We start from the raw sequence: 19832 nt of genomic DNA on the forward strand, positions 1-19832 counted from the left end.
GCCGGATACTACCCTGATGGATGCTCTACCAGGATGGAGTGAAGTGTGGCTGGCATGTCCTTGGTGGCATGTCCTTGGCATCCCTGCTCATCCTGGGTCTGATCCCGGTGGGCCTTCAGCAGAAAGGGTGCCGGTGGCTTGCATGCTCAGTGGGAGGCATTAGAACAGTGGCTCTAGTGTGTGGCCATAGGTGTGGGTCCCCAGAGCCTCTGTGGGCCTCAGCAGAGTAGCATGTTTACTAAGAACTAGAGCAGTAGCACCCAGAGGGAGCTGGGCCAGGCAGGGCTCTGGAAACACATCAGTGCCTTTCCCTCCGGACTTGGGGAGTCTGGCTCAGCCTCGGTGTGTGTGAGAAGAAGGTGGTTCCTTGGGGAGGGTAGAGCTCAGTCACCCCCAGTGACAAGCCTTAGGTCCCTATGCCTAAGGCCATGGAACTGGAGGTAATGGCCTCAGGCGCTATGCTGTAACACGGAAGCGGCCAGGCCACCTGCCCTTCTAGTCTCACGACCCCTCCCTGAGACTCCCTCAGTAGGGTCTGCTGGAATTCTGGGAAATGAATTCCAGTCAGGCTGTGAACAAAGGAGGCAGAACTAGAAGAGCCCAGTTGCCCTTGTCACCATGTCGTTGTCGTTCCTGGGGACTTGGCCTGGGCGCGATGACCATGGAGGTCTCTTGAGCCCCACACCCCCAACTGGTCTGATGCATCCACCCTGGGCTGGATGCTGGCAGGGGGAGGGGCCGAGCAGAGCGACTTCCAAGAGGAGGGTGATGGGATCTCCTTACCAAGGTCTTTGTAAGAGAAAAATCACTCATAGGAGAAGGTGGGAAACAAAAAGAATGCAGAAGTGCCCTCCCAGGGCCAGATGTGGGCATCTGGAAGATGCTGGGAGGCGCAGAAATAGCTGCAGGGCAGCTTCAGGCAGCAAATTGGTCCATGGGCTAAGGGTTTCAGGGGCAGTGAAGGGGCTTTGGAGCAGACCTCAGTTCAAGTCCTGGCTCCTATGTTTGGTCTCTGTGACTTTACTCAGTCATGTGACCTCTCTGAGCCTTGGGTTCCTTATCCCATGATGGGGGAGACCCCTATAAAGCTGTTTATATAATGCATCTACTCCCAAACCAGAACACACAGGGGCCCTCGTGTCAACACTGTCCATGCTGAGAGGAACCTGCCTTACCCAGCCTTCCAACTGGCTGAGGGGTGTGGGTAGTGGACGAGGGGTCTGTTTGTAATATGTCAGCTGAATCCTAGGCATGGGATCGCTGATGGGGAATCAAAGAGATGTGTGGTCAGAAGAAATGGCTAGAAATTTAGGACAAGAAACTAACTGGTCCTGGGGTCTCCATCACTCATGTGGATAGAGGCATGAGTTGAATGCTCTGTCTAGGGCTCTCTGGCAGAGACGGACCAGTTAGGGCATCTTGTAGTAGAGAGACTATGGAGAGTGTTTTAAGCTCTCAGAGATGTCTTAAAATGGGTGAGCTGTGGAAATAGTAGTGAGTATCCCGTCATGGGAAGCATGCAAGTTTTGACCAGAGGATCGCCTGGGAGGCTATAGTAGGATTCTGTACAACAGGTTAGAGAGAATGACATTCAGAGCTCCTTCTCAGCTTTTTACAGTTCCTCATGGCTACTCCACCTCTACACAGGATTTAGGGCTCAAGTGCCGCTACCTGAGTGAGTGCTGTGGAAGCTTGCCCTGCAGCCATGCTCGGTACTAAATGGACACAAGGCGACTTTTTGCCTGTTGCTGCCCGTTGACTTCCTGCTTTCTGACATACTACCCTTGATCCAGCAGCAACCCCCAGAGCTGCCTAAGCTAGAAAGCTTCTTTGCTAGCTTCATCGGAGTACCCAACATTCGAGCACACTTGCCTTGGCGCTGCCTGAGGACCTCCAGAGGCATGCTGGTCCTGATCATAGCCAAGAACTCATATGAGCATAGGGAGAGCCAGACCAGGGGCTGTAGGTGACCTTGATAGGCTAGGAAGGTTGCTGTCTCAGCTTGTTAGCCTGGGGGGCAAGCTAGAAGTTCCCATACTAGCCATAGTATCCTAGGCCCACAGCAGGGCTTCTGGGGTACCCCTATATAAAAGTGCAGGTGCCCCAGCCTGAGACACAAGTCTTGGCTTGTCAGTGGAATATGGTAGCACTCTGGAAGCCAGAGAGACTGCGGGGAGAACTCCGATGATCACTCTAGGAACACACCCTCACACCTACCATGCACACACACCTGATACATGCAGTCTCAGACCGAGATGAGCGTGGATGAGGCACCAGTAGTAAACCTGGCAGCTTAAGGAAGGAAGGGTCTATTTGGGCTCCCAGTCTTAGGGTACAGTCCATTGTGTCTGGGAAGGCCTGGTGGCAGGAACTTTACGTAGCTGGTCATATAATACCCACAGCCAGGAAGCAGAGGGAGAGGTGAATGCAGGTGGCTCATTTGCTTTCTCCTTTATGTTCAGTCCAGAACCCCAACCCATGGGATGCATTTCCCACTGTAGCTCCAGGGTAGATGTTCCTGTAGTTCAGCCTGCCTGGAAACCCCTCACAGACACACTCACAGGTGTGTCCCTAAGTGATTCTAAATCCTGTCAAGTTGACAATAAAGTTAGCCATCATACCTCCACAAAACCCACCTCCAAATGCCGTCTACCATGGGTTTAGTGATTAAATTTCTAACACAGAACATCTCAGGGGACACATGCAAGGCACATCACAGTGCAGTGAACACTTCAGAAAGTCACCTAGGCGTTGAAGGGAAGGACAGCTGGTGATCACGTGCATCCTGCCTCTAGCTCCGGTAGTCACACCCGCACCCCAAAGCTGACCTTGTGGCCTAGGGGGCCAGGACTGCAGTGAGGAGTGGGGCTGGAGGCCTGGCCACACCCCTTCCTGGGTGTTTGACTGTAGACATGCTGCCAACTCTCTCTGATAGCATTGCCAGAGTAGCAAATATGCAGTGGGTTTGGTTCATGAAGGACTTCAGGGGCCCTGACACCTCTAAAGGGATCAGATGTGACTGCGTAAGCTGTGGCCAGATTCTGTCCAGTTCTCTCTGCCGTCGACTTGGCCGTACCTGTTTCACACAGCAGATGATCCAGAGTAGCCTTTAAGGCCCAGCATCACACTCCAGGTACAATCAGCCTCCGCCCCTATCCCTACAAAGACTTTGCCACCAAGTGTGCCTCTCTGCTCCCCCAACCCCCCCCAGAATATCTTTTCAAGACTTTACCTTCTGTATAAATCTGAGCTCAAAGCCCATCCCCCACCAGCTGTGGGCACAGAGACCCCTGCCATACCAGCTGTTTAAAGTACATCCAAATGATCACCCCTTGCCGGGCTCCCCCGTCAGGCATGGGGTGTCTGCTCCATGAGTGGTGGGTGACGAGGGCAGAACCAGAGCAGAGGTCTAATTAAATCATGAGGTAAAGCTTTGTAGAACACGGGATGCCTCATTAGGCCCTGAGTGAACAAGCACTCGCGGGCGCCTGCCTAGGCCCTGAGCGCCCGTGAGCTTGTGTAATTACAGCTCAGTCTCAGCCTCATTAGCTCCATGCTCAGGGAGGGCTTGGCCTGGGAAGAAGCTCCACGGACCCACTGGAATCTGCTCCAGGGTGGGCGTGGCCTGCCTGTTTGCTTGGGTGGGGTTAGCCCTGTGAGATTAAGAGCATCCAGGGAACTTGACACTGGCCTGGTTCCTGGCTTGTATCAGCTTCCTTTGAAGTTTCCGGTAAGCCCCCACACCAGGCAAGGCCTCAGGTAGGAGTGAAAATAGAACTTTCATTAAACAGACACAAGACAGATGGGCAGATGGGATCCTAAGAAGGGGACCAGGACAGCAAGGGCTTGGGAGATGAGGGGCCCAGTGTGGGGAAGCAGTATGCTCATGGAGGCCAGAGACCGGGCCCCCTACTGTTTCCACCCTGTTCTATCCATGGGGTGAATCCTGGGACTCCTCACCTAAGTGTCCCACTCAGTGGCAGCCTTTGGCCAGTGGTCAGTCTTGGCTGCAATGCTCCTTGTCACCCCATTTCTTTCCATTGACAATGTTATTTCTTGATTCTCCAGGGTGACCCTGCCTACCTGGCCCCCACGCCTCACATTCAGATTCCTAGGGGAGAAATGTGATTGGTTCAGATCTCTGGGCAGCCTGGTGACTGGCTATTTGTAGAAGAATGTGACTGCCTCTTGATTCAATCAGCCGAAGGCAGTGTGGGAGTGTGGCCAGTGCGAAGAAGCTATGTCCAGAAAGAAGTTGCTTATGGCCTTTTGGATGTCAGCATCCTTTTGGGAGTCCCTTTGAATTTTGTGTATGTGTGTGTAAACTAACCTGAGGTCACATAGCACTTAATTTAAATCTGCTATGTTGGGTTTATCAATTTCCATAGCCTGTATGAGAATGCCAGGCAATGGGAATGCACTAAGACCACACATAGAATTGAAGATTTAGCAGTCCACTGGGCATGGTGGCTCATATCCAAAATGCCAGCACTGGGGAGGCAGAGGCAGGAAGATCACCTCCAGTCTGATTGCCATGTTTGGTGCCACTGGTGGCTGGTGGCCCACCACAGCTCTGAAGGGTGGCTTTGCTTTACATCCTTAAGGGAGCATCTTTTCTGTCTCACTCCGGAATAATTGAAGGAGTCTTCAGTACACTCGTCTAAGTCTATTTGACATTGACATGCCAGGTTCCACGTCCTCTGTGGGGCTTGCAGGACCAAGGCTCTCCACTCTGGCTCGCTATGTCCTGGTACCATCACGGTTCATGTGCCACTAGGGAGCCCGTTCCTCCACATTGGCTGTGGTAATGTCAGTGCTCATTGGGTGGCTTAAACCCACAGAATCTCTTCTCTCTGGTCCCACAGAGAAGGCTGTGTGGGGCTGCTAACATCCCTTGACTTGCCGGCATGTTCCTCTGCTCCTCTCTGGTCTGTGTCTTCTGTAAGATTATTCGTTGGATGCCTTAAGGTCCACTGGGGTGACCCAGGACAAACTCCTTGGTTGGTCCTCTGCTCAATTACATCTGCAGAGACTCCTTTCAAAGGAAGTTACACACACACAAGTTCTGGGGTTCTGGGGCTTAGCGGGTAGACTTGTCACTAGAAGACATCATTCAGCCTTCCATTTTGGACAAAGATGCAAGGAGTTATCATTTTGTTCTTCTAATCCAGGAAATGTGCAGGTGACCACAAGTCACTGCTGCCCTCCTTGGCTGGGGCTAGGCTGCTTTCCCCAGGGCCAGCAAGGGGTAGGATGATGGAGGGAGCCGTTTGATGAATGTTTAGGAAACTGAGAAAGCCTGTAACTGTCCCAAACAAGCACATCCCTGTTTACCACACTCTTGTCCCTCAGGAACTCTATATCCCACCCAGCTGGATCCAAGGGCTGAAGACATCTGGGTTTCACCCTGTAATTAACTATTGCCCATATATCTGTCATCTCAATAATAGATGATAACAGATGAACGACAATAGACCAAAACAGATAAACGAAGAAGCTCAAAGTGCCCCTGCTGGAATACAGCACAGCTGGGTCACTGTGCTGGCAGCGTTCACGAAATCTTCCCACTCCTCTCCATCCTGTCACCTTCAGTCATGCCTGCTCATGGCTTCAGTTATGCGTGTACCATCCTTCCCTCTATGATCATCAGGACGGCACTAATTTGTGTTTGCAAATGAGGTTCTTGGTATGTTATTTCAGCGTCTGGTTTGAAGGTGTCTACTTACTAAACCCCACGCTCTGGGGTGGGAACGGGCAGACTGGGCCCCTCCCCCAGCTAATCACTCCCGGGGAACCTGGGGATGTGCTAATGGGCCCAGGAAGCTGTAAGCTCTAATGAAAGCGCTGGAGATGAGGCTCAGCATGGGGCTGCCTGCGGCTTCCTTCCTCATAATTAAATCGGGGATCCTCCTGCTTTGGGGTAGGCTTCCCTGTGGCATTTGTCAGGCATCAAGCCCCATTCATTTATGTGTTCCCCAAGCCACTGCTGGTTGAATGCTGAAAGCCAGTTCTGTGTGGACAGGGGTGGGAGCAGAGAAGGGCTACCAAGCCTGTGCTCGGGGGCTCTGTGAGTTTGGGGGGTCCATTTACCATTCTAACTTGGTTTTCCCATCTGTAAGATAATGACGATTAAGTTACAACAGCTGCTATACAAGTGACTTCATGAATTTAAGGTATGGACAGTCTACCACAGGGCAATAAGAGTAACCGAAGCCATGGCTCTCACACTGCACTCAACTTGTGCCCATTCTCCTCTGAGCTTCTCCTCTGTCCCCTCTTCTAACCCTTCCAGCAGGCCTCTGTAGGATCTTGTTAGCATCCTTCATATTGGACTGATGAGGCAGTTGGGATCTGGAAGGGACAGGGGCTTGCTCAAGGCGACGGGAGTCCTCGCTGTGGTTGGCACTCCTCTGCCTACTCATAGCTCTTGTGGGACTCCTGCTCATCTGGGTTGCCCACACCAGAACAGACGCTACCAAAATTGTCCTGGCACAATAAATAACACACTGAGGAAGGTCCTCCACCGGTTAACATCTGAGGATAACAGAACACTGCTTTGGGGACCGTAATATCTGCAAGGGGGTTGAGACAGACCAGAGTTAAGGCACAGTGTTGGTTGGCTTTAATTTTGGCAGTTACTTTCTCAGACTTTTAGCCATTTAAAGGCCAAGGCTTATGTAAGGTATTTTGGCACAGCAATCCTTGGGCATAGACATCTTTCTGGTGCAAGGCTGAGGCTCCAGAGAAGTCTTTTCCATACCCATGTCCTCAGCACCTCCCGGCTGTGCTCACTTAATTTTCATTAGTGCTTTACAGAAGTGGTTTCATCTTCATCCTGGCTACTTGGGCTTGGCTCCACCTGGCTTTTCTATCCCTTTCACCTTTCCGCACGTGCACCTGCCTAAAGAGGAACTCTTCCTAGTACTGTGAATTACTGATTCCTGCTGTGCCTAGTCTCCCCAGCTGGAGATCTCAGAGCCCTTCATTTCCTGGCAGGCCCTGGAGATGCTTCTGATTTGCCAACTGGATAGACTCTCTAACCAATCTCTCTTTAGGACACTTCTGACTGTCCCTCCCAGTACTCAAGAGACTAAGTGTGCTTCCCAACTGATGGCACAAATACTGCACCAAACACAGGAAGTGAAAGTGTCCACACTTGTGGACACACAGTGAGTGGCAGGGTCAGATGCAGCCGCAGCCCTCCTGGCAGGTGCCCTCTGTCAACAGGGAGGGTTCATGTTCTCGCTATGTAGACCTGACAAGTTTGGACGCATTCAGGGTGGCAAAACCGTAGGCAGAGGGCTCTTGTTCTCACGCTGAGATGCAGCATCCAGTCCAGGGGAAAGGATGCACCCTGGATAAGGACAGTAACACCCTTAGCAGGACATCCCTCTAGCCTGGGGACTCTATTGCAGCCTTGCTGCCATCGAGGTTCTCCCTCCCCTCCACATGTGGAACAGGGTGCCTGAGAGTTATCTTGTTTTAATTCACTTGCTCAATCAAACAAGACTCTTGGGAAGGAGCAGACAGAGCCTAAGGAATAGCGTCTGTGCCTCTTGCCTCTGAACTGATTCTGAGCAGGCTCCCATCTGCAGCACTAAATGTCCCACCCACCTTAGCTAGGAAGCTGCTCTTGTCTGGCCTGTGTTTAATTGCCCAGAGAGCACCAGCCTGGTGGGCCTAATCTTCACCTGCATGGGAGGCACCATCCTGCCAGGCACCATAATTGAAGTCCTTGGCTGCTTGGTTGTTCTAATTAGCTGAGAGGCCCCCTCCTGCCTCCTGGCTTTACCAGCTGCCTAAAAGGAGGGCCTAGAGCTAGGCTGCCTAGTTGAGGGTGTGGTGGGCTTCCCTGGTGTTCATTTGGGTTTGCAAGGAGCTGGTATTCCGGGGTCTAATGTGGCCCTGGCCCCCTCTGGAATGGTTGCACACATGTACATCCTTCTGTGGTCCTCTGCCTGCCAAATGTCTGCCCTTATGGGTCGATAGGATTAAAACTCAGTGTTGTCTCCTCCTCATCCTCTAGGAAGCCTCCTCTGCCCAGATCCATGGCTGAGTGTTCCCAGGCTTCATGGCTTCCTCCATCACACATCTTCGACTCCTCAGTGAAGATGGACACTCATGCTTGTTCACACCTGATCCATGCAAAGCCACAGTGCATGGTTGCTAGAAAAGAAGGAGCCAGGAATGCAAAGAGAGCAGGCAGCGCTTTGTCCATGCTGCAGGCGAGGACATGGGGGACACTGGCAGCAAGCTTCAAGAACAGCAGCTGCCAGAATCCTGTGCTTGCCCTGAAGTGTGAATAAGAGCGAATTTGATGCCTGGACACAGGGAGGAGAGTGTGGAGAGACCCAGTAAGGTAGTTAGAGACTGGAGAGGTGTGTGCAGAGCCTGCCTGCTCTACAGCCTTGACCAGGACCTTCAGCCTGGCCACCTTGGCTTTCTCACGTCCTTTCCAGGCCACTGGCAGGAATTAGAGCGGCACCGCCCTTTGGAACTCCAGATCCTTCTGTGTGTTACCACAGCCTCACAGGATCCCATGAAAGCTGTCACTCACCATGCCATGAACCCCAGTGTGAAGGGACTGTGTTAACTTCTCTTGGGAGATGTAAACAAATGTCCGGTAACCCCAGATAGGACACTGACTTGATACCAAAGACATCTGATTATGGGTGACCTTAAAACAGCTGGATCACCTCAAAGGTTCCACCCCAGTGTGGGTGGTGACTCCCAAAACCTGAGTAAATGGAGTTCTCTTCATTTAATCTTTCACCCTCTGTACACTCTAGCGCCTTCCGAGACCACCAGTAATCCTGTGTGATTATGTATAATCCTGTCACTGGGGCAGGACTACAGAGGGCTGGGAGCAAGGGACTGGGGAAGTAGGTGGAATTTCCACCGAGAGTCTAATGAACCTCTGCATCCTCCTTCCTATGCTGGACAGCCACAGGGCCTGATCTTGGGAGGGTCTCCTTCCTGTAGTGATCACAGCTGCCCTGGAGAAGATTAACAGCCACGCCTAAGGGGATACTGTTCTTGGACAGATGAGCATGCCAAGGTTCAGAGACATCACTTACTGGCCCCAATCCTTACAACTAGTTAGGGGCAGTGTCTTAGTTAGGGTTTCTATTGCTGTGATGAAACACATGACCAAAAGCAACTTGGGGAGGCAAGGGCTTATTTGGCTTACACTTGTACATTGTAACCCATCACTGAAGGAAGCCACTCAGGAACTCACACAGGGCAGGAACCTGGAGGCAGGAGCTGATGCAAAGCCTGTGGATGGAGTGCTGCTTACCGGCTTACTCCCCATGGCTTGCTCAGCCTGCTTTCTTATAGAACCCAGGACCACCAGCCCAGGGATGGCCCTACCCACTATGGGCTGGGGGCCCTCCCCAACCAGTCACTAAGAAAAGTCTTACAAGCCTACCTACAGCCCCATCTTAATGGAGACATTTTCTCCTTTGGTCTCTCCTCTCAGATGACTCTAGCCTGTGTCAAATTGACATAAAATTAGTCAGCACACGCAGGCAGGAGGTGTTTGGCTCTTGTTCATTCACCCAAGCCAACATAGCCACAGAAGAGGAGTTCACCAAGGGATCCCCGAGGCCCCTCATCCTGCACCTGGGCTGGTAGACCCACACTGCTGGAAGCAGTAGTACCTCAGGTCTTTCTGCACTGAGCAGCTCCATACTCTGCCATGGATGAACCCCAGTATCCAGGCCAATGATTATAGCAGGAGCATGGGGTGGGGGTCTGTCTATCCTTCAGGCCCGCTTCCCTGGTTCTGGTGTCTGTGGTGTTGGCTGGTCACTGGGGGCTTTGTGGCTGGTAATGGCTATGCGACGGCCACATAGGGCTTCAGGAGCTGTGCCTGGCTGTATGGACATACATGGTGCTGCATGGTGAGAATCTGAACTCAGTGGCATTGGCATTCAGAGCTGACCATGGGTCCTACAATGTGGGCCAGTATGGGTTCATATTCTGGGTGGGCCTTGCTGTTTATTCTGGTTGTGGAAGGCAGCTGTGTTGTTTCAGGAATTTTTAAAAGGCAATTGTTAGACCATAGTGGCTTGGGATTAGTTTTAAAGGTTGTACTTGGCATTCCAGGCCGTAAGCCACAGGCTTGCAGAGCCCAGTGCTGTGATCAGGCTCCGGGAAGGTGCAAGACCTCGCTGTGGGGAGAGGCTTGGGGGCCTGACTGCCTGCGTTGTGGTATTGACAGTACTGGCCTTGGCAGTCAGCAGGTGTGGAGTAGCCACCTGCTCCTGGGTCAGCTGCAGACGTGCTCTTTGGAAGCTGTAATTCCCCACATGGAAGATAGCTCCCCACTAACCCTGCTGCTGGGCGGAGGCGGTGGTTAACTCGTATTGTGTAATACATCCGTGTAAGGCCTTCTGGTGTCCAGGTGAGGGGCCTCTCCAAAGCCACTGCCTCCCTTGCTGTCTGGCGGCCCAGGCTGTGTCAGCTGGGGGCTGGGTGGGTGTCAGCAAGGAAGGAGGAGGAACCGGGCGGAGGCCAGCATTGTTCTGTGGCACATGAATGCTTTCAAGGTGTAAGGGCAGCTCCTTACCTGTCAGACTCACATGGCACACTTCTGAGTCCTTGCTGTGTAACATAAGGTCTGACACTTAGTAGGTGAGCAATGGATGCTTAGTGGGTGAGCTCTCTTTTGCAGTCCTAAGAAACACATGGATACAGGGCAGAGCTAACTGTGTGAGAGGTGATGAGAGGGTGGGGGCTGTATTCCACAGGCAATAGAGCTCCACAGTAGGCTGTAGGTAAGGTCGGGATAGGGTGCTGTTGGTCATGGCCGGAACTAGAGCTGGAGCTGGAGAGGTGGAAGAGATGGGCTGATTCTGCCAGCTATGACCTCAGCATTCTGCTCAGGGAATCTTCCCAGGGACTCCACAGTTCAGTGCCTGACCCACCCTGGAGCAGACAGGCCTTGGGAAGGTCTGGTGGACACACTGACGGGATGAGACCTGATAGTGCCAGACCAACATGGTCTCTGCTTCCTGCCTGACAGCTGCAGCCTGAGTGGGAGTACAGGCTCCTGGGACCGCAGGTGCCTAAGGGCCCAAAGCCAGCCCCGGCCAGCCAGCATCAGACATCTGAGTGGCCAGTCCTAATCAGTGTCAGGCAGCTTGCCCCTCCTCTTGCATAGCACAGGGCAGCATCCTCATCCTGGACAATCATTGTCACCACTTTACAAACGGACGGAGGCTCTGTCGAAACCATACAACAGGGCCAGGTTAGATTCAAAGCCAGGTCCCTAGCAAAGCACCAGATCTTACATCGTTTTTCTGCGTGTCTGTTATTCGTGTGTCGTTATCATGGTGGCCGTGTGGTTGGGTTTATTATACTCAGAACTGTGGTGATGCTGATGGGGGTTTCTATTATGATGAAGAAGCACCTTGACCAAAAAGCAAGTTGGAGAAGAAAGGGTTTGTCTTACACTTCCGTATCATAGTCTGACACTGAAGGGAGTCAGGACAGGAACTCAAACAGGAGCTAATGTAGAGTCCATGGAAGGATAGCTCGCTTGCCCTGCCTTATACAACCCAGGACCACCAGCCCAGGGATGTCCTCATTCACAACGGGCCCTCCCCTATCAATCACTGATTAAGAAAATGCCCTACAGACAAATCTTATGGGGGCATTTTCTCAGTTGAGTTTCCCTCTTAGGTAACTCTAACTTGTATCAAGTTGACATGAAACCAGCCAGCACAGTGATGATGTGACATGCCACTTGTACCTAAGGATGGTTTCTGACCAGGTGATCCTGCTCTGTTGCCTCATTTAATCATTACACATATTATAACCATTTGAGGTTCGGAGACTGGAACGTGCCAGGAAGCCTGTGCTCAGATTCCCCCCACCTGCCAATGCTTTGCCAGGGCCCCGTCCAACCTCAGCACACTGGGAAGAGTTGTCCCTCCGCAGACTCCACACCCTGCCAGACCCTCCAGGTCAGGCAGGTCTCTGGCATCTTCTTTAGTAGTGAAGCTGGGTACCATGGATACCCTTCCGGAGCCGGAGGTCCAGGAAAGCAGGCAGTGAGCAGAGATGTGTTCTCTCTACCTCCTTCACCCTGATCTGTCCGGATGCCAGAGGCTGGCCTCAGGCCACCTGGCCACAGGCTAGAGCCAGAGCTGGGTGTCCTGCTTTGAACACCATCCAGCCTGGCCTCAAGGCACAGCAGTGTGACCACATGGTGCTGACCACAGGCAAATCCACAGCTGCCTGTCTGCCTTCCAGGCCCATCTGTCGTTGAACCGGTCCGGCCAGCAGACATGCCAAGGGGACTTGGGGGGTGGGTGTCAAATTGTCTGGCCTGAGTAGGTGAGGCTGTCTGTATCCCAGCCACCTCTACCCTGTCCTTATGGAGCGGCCTGGAAGGGGCAGTGATTTTCAGCTTCACTCTGGCGCCCTCAGCAACTCTAGCCCTGATCAAGGTATGGTGGCTTTCAGAAGCTCACACCCCTGAGCTTCTGTTCTGGGGCCTGGGTTTCTGCTTGAGGAGAAAGGAGTGGGTCTTAAAACCATCATGATAGCAGTGGATCATTGCAGCCCTGAAAGCCAACTGGGTGTCAATGAGTACAGTGTGCTCAGACCACACGCATCTTGAGATGCTAGTTATGTAGAATGACAGTAGCCATATCCCACAGGGACAGAAGTAGATATGTGGCTGTTGGGCTACGGAGGACAGACTAGGATGCTGCTGGGGTCTGGAACTTCTTTTCTAGAAGATGGGAGTGTGAGTTAGATGGTACTGTTGACTTCCCAGCACATGGAATCCACAGAGGGGTAGGCACACTTTGAAATAAATGGTGAGCTTTGAGTTAGCCTAGAACACGCTGAACTCTGAACAAGACTACGATGCTTCTAACCCCTTTCCCGATGCCAGCAATTCACCATAAGGGAAGTGGAGAAGAGTCCAGGCTAGGGACGATGGGAAGGAGGATGGGTTACACCCTACCTGCAGTGACTTTGCCTGCTCTGGTCATTCTGGCAGGTGGACACAGATGCCAGTTTCTGTCACAGATCCCTTCCCTGGTGTTCTGCCAGTTTCCCATAGAACTGTGCAACAGAGCACTTGCCTGAGAGTCACAGCTATGTGTCCAGCAGCCACTCATGGCCTGGGGTTTCCATGCTGTGGGCCTCCTCTGCTTCCCTCTGTTGTATTCCCTTGTCCTCTTTGCAGCCGGCGCACACACACACTCATGATGACCCTGGGCTGCCTCTGCCACCCCTGAATTGCATCTTGGTTAAATCCCCATCCCCAGTTGACGCTCATGCTTAGGAAGCATTTTTGGGGCGGTACGAGGGTCCCTACTCCTGCCTTTTCCTCTGCTAACCCCTAGGTCCTTGCCTCTGATCCAGTTCAACCTTAAGCATAGGCCTGGCATAGGGGTGGTGGTGTCAAATTCAAGGACTCTGTTGACAGTTGCCTAGGATTAAGTCTCAGCCTTGCATCCGGTAGCCAGGTGGCATTTAGCTAATGAAGTTCCCTCTCTGCCTCAGTTTCTCCATCTGCACAATGGAGGTGATAGTGGTATCACAGCTCCTTAGAGCTGCTAAAAAGATTCAGCGTGTGCTGGTGCTAGAGCGGGAGGGTATAAAGCTCTAGGCAGCCTCACTGTCTCCAATCCCAGATGCTCCTTCTGCTGTGGGAGTCCTAACCTTCCACTTCTGTCCCTCCAGACCCTGATGCCCCTGACCTGCTTCCTCCTGCTTCGCCTTCTCCAGCCTCTCCCCACCTCCTGCATGTCCTGTCCCTGCTCTCCCTGTCCTTCCCTTCGAAGCCTGGCTCCTCCATCCTGCCCTGCTTCTCTATTCAGCAGCAACTTTACCTCAGAATGCTGATGAAATGTTAGAAGGACTGAGACGGGCTTGTCCAGGCCTCTGTTCTGAGCCCCGATGCCCAGCGTGCTGTTCCTGAATGTCAGGAGGGAAGGAGTCCCCAGGAGGCCTCCTGATCATCTTGCTTTTTTGCCCAGAGCCCCTGGGACTTCCTAGTCCATAGACATCTATTTTGCATTTTTGATTTGTTTTGTTTTTGTTTGAGTGAGACAGCCCTGGCTGTCCTAGAACTGGCTGTGTAGACCAGACTAGTCTTGAACTCATAGATATCTGCCTGCCTCTTCCTCCCGAGTCCTGGGATTAAAGACATGCCTACCATACTCCGCCCCAGACATCTGAATTGTTTATAAACCTTAGGCACATCGTAGCCAGGCAAGGATGACAGTTCCTCCTTTTATCCCTTGGGTGGTCTGGACTGAGATGGGTGAAACACAGCTGGGAAGCAGTGGAGTTGAGGCTGGGTTGCCATACCCTGATGAAACCTCAGTGGGCATCTCAGGTCCACACAGTGTGATGCGCAAGGCCAGCCTGGGTACAGATGGGGATGCCTACATTTTCCAGGGCTTATGTCTGCGTAGCCTGAATGTGCTGAGTCCCCAGGGCCAGTATCTCAAATCACACAGTTTAAAGCAAATGATACATACCCTCCCAGGACTAGAGGCCAGAAGTCTGAGATCTAGGTATCCGCAAGGTGGCGCTGGTGTTCCCTCTGTAGGCCCAGGATGAACTCCGCCTGGCCCCTTCCTAGCTCTGGTGTTGTTGGTAGTCTTTGGCTTATAGACTAGGGTCTGCTTGCTGCGTCTCGTCATCTGGTCCTTCCCCATATCTGTGTGTCCCTGTGTCCTACTCCATTCATGTCAGGTCTTTGCGCCCAGAGCCCTTCTGCCTGAAGTTTGACATCTTTATCTTGACCATGCACAAAGACTAGAGAAGTCTCTTACTTGCAGGGCCGAAGTTCGAGCCTTTGTCATATCTTTTTAGGGGATTCAATCCAACCCACACCACCATCTTTGCCTGTGGTGTGCAGCAGCGTTCACAGGTATACAGGCACAGTCTGGGCTGGCTCAGGGTGCTGACCAGTGACCCCTTGTCCACTGTCCCTGCTCCCCTCTCCTACATGCCTTCCAACTCTGCAGAAGAACTAGGGTAGTGGCATTCCACAATGCATGGGTGGCCCCCCGCCCTGAGGCTAAGCCTCATCTAACTCATCTAGCCTGAGCTTTTCCACTGTTGCTGACCCACAGGCTTCATTCAGTATTTGGCTCGCCCCACCCCTGACCACAGATAGATTGGTTTTGTTATGTGGTCATGGGTTTAGACCCTGCAGTTGTTGCCGTGAGAGCCCACCTCCAGTAAGGGTTCCTGGGCTAGATCAACACTACCTGGAGACAGATGGCTCCCAGGACAAGTGGATGGGATTGGCCGCAGGCCCTGCTGCTCTTCATGGTCAGGACTAGAGGTAATATGGACATAGAGCACAATCGAGGAAGAGCTTAGGCCTTCTTAGGGACACACATTGGTCCTGAGCCCACAGCTAGAGAGACCGTTGTGCTGGTATGGAGTAGGTACGGTAGGCATGCTCTTGAGGGAGGTGGTCCTGGGGCAGGAGGTGTCTCAATCTTACTAGGACCTTTCTCTGCAGAGGAGCTTGGTTTTGGTGGATGGAGACTCTTGGCACTCTGAGGTAGCTCTGCCTCAGGCAAACCCCTGGAACCGTGCTGTAAGACAGTAGTATGGACCCTGCCCCCCTGCTGCCCTTGTTTGGAGAGCTTGGCAGGGCCCTGGCCTGGGTAAGAGGATCTTGGGGGTAGAGGTGGCTCTGTAATGGTGCCCAGAACAGGACTGGAGGGACTGGGCCGTATCCCTACACTTGTGAGCACCCCTGTGCTTTAAAAGCAGAGGCAGTGATGGCGGAAGGCTGTGGCTTTCTACGAGGTAGATTCTTTTTAAGCCCATTATTCCTCAGAGCCCTGGTTGGTCCTCCTTCCCTGGTCTTCCCACTCCAGTTGCCTCACCATCCCCTGTTCCCAGGAAGAGCATCCATCACAGACTTGCACAGATGAGGTCTCAGGGATCGGACCTGATACCCACCCTAGGCCACGCAGCTGAGTGGCCCGAGCCAAGATGCTACCCCAGACTTCTAACTGGTCCATGGAGAGCTCCTACATCTTTGCCTGTGGAGGGAGTACCGTCTTCCCATCACCAACTGAAAGTCATGCTAATCTCTCCCCCAGGGGGGGCTTTTGAGGCTCCAAGGAAGCGGTGGACATGAAAATGACATACGAATTGTAAATTGCCCGCAGACATTAGTGTCTGTTACTGTGGTAACCACCCGGCCTCGGTGGACCTCAATTGCTCTGGATAGTGAGGCTATGTCAGCATTTTAATTTAATTGCATTATTTTCCCATCATAAAAATAACGAGCGTTATATATACACCCAAACTCATCAAATTGTCTACATTAAAGATGCCGATTTTGATGTATTGATTACATGCTAATAAAGTTATTAAAATAATGTAGCTGCATCATGGAGCATCTACAAAAGCAGGAAGGGGATTGTGCCATCCTGTGTAAAGCTCTGTTGTTATTCTGGGAAAATCCAACCCCCACCTCAGCTTATTTGCTTATTTAAGACAAGGCTGTGATCACTGGTCTATATAATTAAGACATTTTCTATACAAGTTTATATTCTGCTCTTTCCCCCTTAGGGAGTTTAATGTAAAGCAGCAAGAGCCACTGGGAGCCCAGTTCTGTAGGGTTGAGGCCAGCCCACAGTGTTCCTGGACCAGGGCAGGTGCTGAATGGAGGGTGGAGTTGGTGGCCAGGACTTTTAGTGTGTGTAGCAGGCTCTTGCCTGGTCCCCTCTATTTGAGTGTAAAGGGGTATTTATCATCCTGTGTTTATGCCCTAATTTGTTGCTACCAAAGCTGGCATTTACTACAGCTCAGAGAGAGGCCCAGTGTGAGTCAGGGGCTCCCTCTGGAGGGCATACTTTACAGCTGGGGGCACAGCTCAATGATGGGTCCTATCTCGGCATCCTCAAAGAAAAGTGTGTATCGAGTAGATACACACACTATACCAGACAAGGGACCACTGAGGCTTTGAAGTACATCTCAGGGCTCTGCTCTCATGGAGCCAGGCACCAGACACAGAGAAGGAACACAGCACACAGCTCCGGCCAGGAGAAGGGGGAGCAGGCTGCTGTAGAATGGGGTCAAGGTGTTGGTAAGAGGTTCAACAAGGTGGCCATGATGGACCACTGAGCAGGTTGCCTGTGTGCAAGAGGAGAAGAAAGTCTCTAGACTAGGCTGTACCGGTATCAAAGGAGGACACCCAGGCCCCATGTCCAGACTGGGTGTGACGTCAACTGGGATGCAAAGACTCCTGCGTCGGGCATGGAATGATGGAGAGGCAGAATAGGAGAGGGCTGCTTTAGAGGGTGGTCTGTCACCACAGTTTTCACACATCCACAGAGAGCCGAGTTTGAGCTTGTCGGTGGCCTGTTCCAGGATGGAGTTGGCCAGCAACTCTGTTGCACCTGCTCCTGTGGGGACTGGTGGACTGGCCTGGGCAGGTCCCTCTGCTGGCAAAAGCAGAGGCAACAGGATACAGCTGTTTGTAAGCCCCTTCTGGGCCCGGCTTACAGCTTGGCAACTCGTCTCATAGGCCTAAGCAAATCACAGGCCCCAGCCCAGAGTCCAGGGCAGCTGGGGGTTTACCGTCCAGGTGGGCACATGGGAGTTCCAGGGAAGGGAGCAGGTGCAGGGGAAGGGAAGGTCTGGGGTCCTGGTGTGCACAATTACGGATCCCCTGTTCTGACTGTGGTATACAAAGTTGCTGGAAGCCCTGGGCAGGGAAGTGACACATCATAGTGTCAGTCATGGTGTTGCTGGGCTCCTCCTATTGATTCCTGGGGCACAGTGAGATAGAAAACCATTTAGGAGGGGCCCAGGCTCTCCTCTGAAGGACAAGCGTAGTTGTCATTTTCTTTGGGCCACCAACCAGTTCCCAAATAAAGACACAGAGACTTATTACTAGTTATGAATGCTTAGCCTTAGCTTAGACTTGTTCCAATAGCTCTCTTTTAAGTTAATTTAACCTGTTTCTATTCATCTATGGCCACCAGGGGATAGCCTTCCCATGCATGGCCCTAGCCCTGTATCTGATTGTCTTGGATGTTCAGGCCAGTTTTGCTGTGACTCATAGAGTCTGAAAAAGTTAGGAATAGACTGGGTGTTGCCCTCATTCCCAGATACTGAGACTGGAGTCTGGGTCGAGCACTGTGGGCCCTGTCTAGACACCTGCCCACATAGGCAGGTCAGACACTCCAGTTACTGGGGCAACTCCATGAGGAAGGCCTCTGGGTCTTAAGATGAGTGCAGCCTTCTAGAGCATAGCTTGGGAGAAATCCCAGAGGCTTGCCTGGAAGCGAGACTCTGAGGGGGAGCTGAGAGTTCATCCCAACCACTACCAGGTACTGTCCTGGCAGGAGAATGCCCCCCCCAGGTGTTAGGAGTGACCCTGAGGCCTGGTTCAAGAAAAGAAGGCAAAGCACATCCAGGTGGCTTTCAATGGCGCCTCTATCCCCAGCCTGTAGGCAGTCTGCTAGCCATTGTGGCCCCCAACTTTGCAGCCATTCCTCATCTGTCCCAGTGTGGTGGCATCTTTGGCTTCAGACTGATACCTTAATTCCCTTAAAGGTGTCCACTAGAGACACAAGCGAGCCACTGTGTCCTCACGCCTGGTCCCTGCTGTCCCCATGGACATTGCCTTCCCTTGCCTGCCTTCCAAGGCTGAACGAGCCTGGCCTGTGGAAGGCCCTGATGGCATCCAGCTCTGTGGAAAGGTGCCTACATGCCCTGATGTCTCGACATGGCCCCACACTGTCCCCACACAGTCCTGTCCCCTGGGCCTAGAGCCCAGCCTGACTGTCAGATTTGTACTAGTGACCTGCTGAGCTCAGGAGGAAGCCTGTCTGGTGCTGTGTGAGGGACAGGGTGTAGGGGGAGCCACATACTCCTGCAGGAGGGTGGGGGGCGTCAGCATGCTTTGTACTCCTGGGTTCCCACCTGTTCCCTGGGCCCCCAGGGTTGTGGGGTCTGCAGAGCACAGCACTGTACTGATGTCACTGTGTGGTAATGCAGTGGTCTAACAACGCCTTCTGTCTTGCTTCCTCAAGCTGACGTCATCTCCACTGTCGAGTTCAACCACACTGGGGAACTGCTGGCCACAGGTGACAAGGGTGGCCGCGTGGTTATCTTCCAGCGGGAACCAGAGGTATGTGCGTGGAGGGGTCATGGAGGAGACAGGGAGAGGATGGGCAGATGGTTAGAGTGCAGGGGTGAGGGTGGCGTCAGGCAGACGTGGGTCTGGAAGGGTGCAGCCCATACTCCCAGCAGGATTTCTGACCCACCTTGCCTACATGTCCCACCTAGAGTTCCCTCACGGAGTCCTCTGTCACAAGGTCCCTGAGGCTGGAGGGAAAGGGGATGGGCCTGGCAGGTAGACTAGGTCAGCTTCTAAAGCTGCTCACTGAGGCCTCCCCACCCCCATTCAGCAGGAGTTTGCTGACAATGCTACAGTCCCCGACAAACCAACAAGCCCCCGGTAGAACCTCCCCTACATGTGTGAGGAGGGGGGACCCCACACCCACGCCATCCAGTTCTCTGCTGGCCTGACAGGTTTTGCTCAGACCTCCACCCTTCCAGCCAGTCTTCATCTGCTCCCCTGCCCTCCCCTATCACTGTGCAGCAGAATTCGGGATACAACAAGAACGACCTGAGACCATCCAGCGTAGGTCATTTGTCAAACCTTAAAGAACCGAGTGGTCCGAGGCCCCTCACGCATAAACTGAGAACCGACTTTATGCAGACACTGGGTTGAGCATTGCATATTCCATATGGCATAGATGCACACCCATTTACAGAGAGACCAATTAGCAGCAAGCCCCACGGAAACCTGCTCT

At 52.7% G+C, this 19832-nt stretch overlaps 1 protein-coding gene across 2 annotated transcripts in view; it reads left to right on the forward strand.

Annotated features, from left to right (window-relative positions):
* Positions 1–19832, forward strand: part of Ppp2r2c (protein phosphatase 2 regulatory subunit Bgamma) — an 82884-nt gene that overhangs the window by 35947 nt on the left and 27105 nt on the right. For both annotated transcript variants that reach the window (XM_005068839.4, XM_040746996.1), the window contains exon 2: positions 19047–19144. In XM_005068839.4, the coding sequence (XP_005068896.1) occupies positions 19047–19144 (98 nt within the window). The remainder of the gene's footprint in view (positions 1–19046; positions 19145–19832) is intronic.

The sequence above is a fragment of the Mesocricetus auratus genome, unplaced genomic scaffold, assembly GCF_017639785.1.
Source record: "Mesocricetus auratus isolate SY011 unplaced genomic scaffold, BCM_Maur_2.0 Super-Scaffold_100006, whole genome shotgun sequence".
Taxonomy (NCBI): Eukaryota; Metazoa; Chordata; class Mammalia; order Rodentia; family Cricetidae; genus Mesocricetus; species Mesocricetus auratus.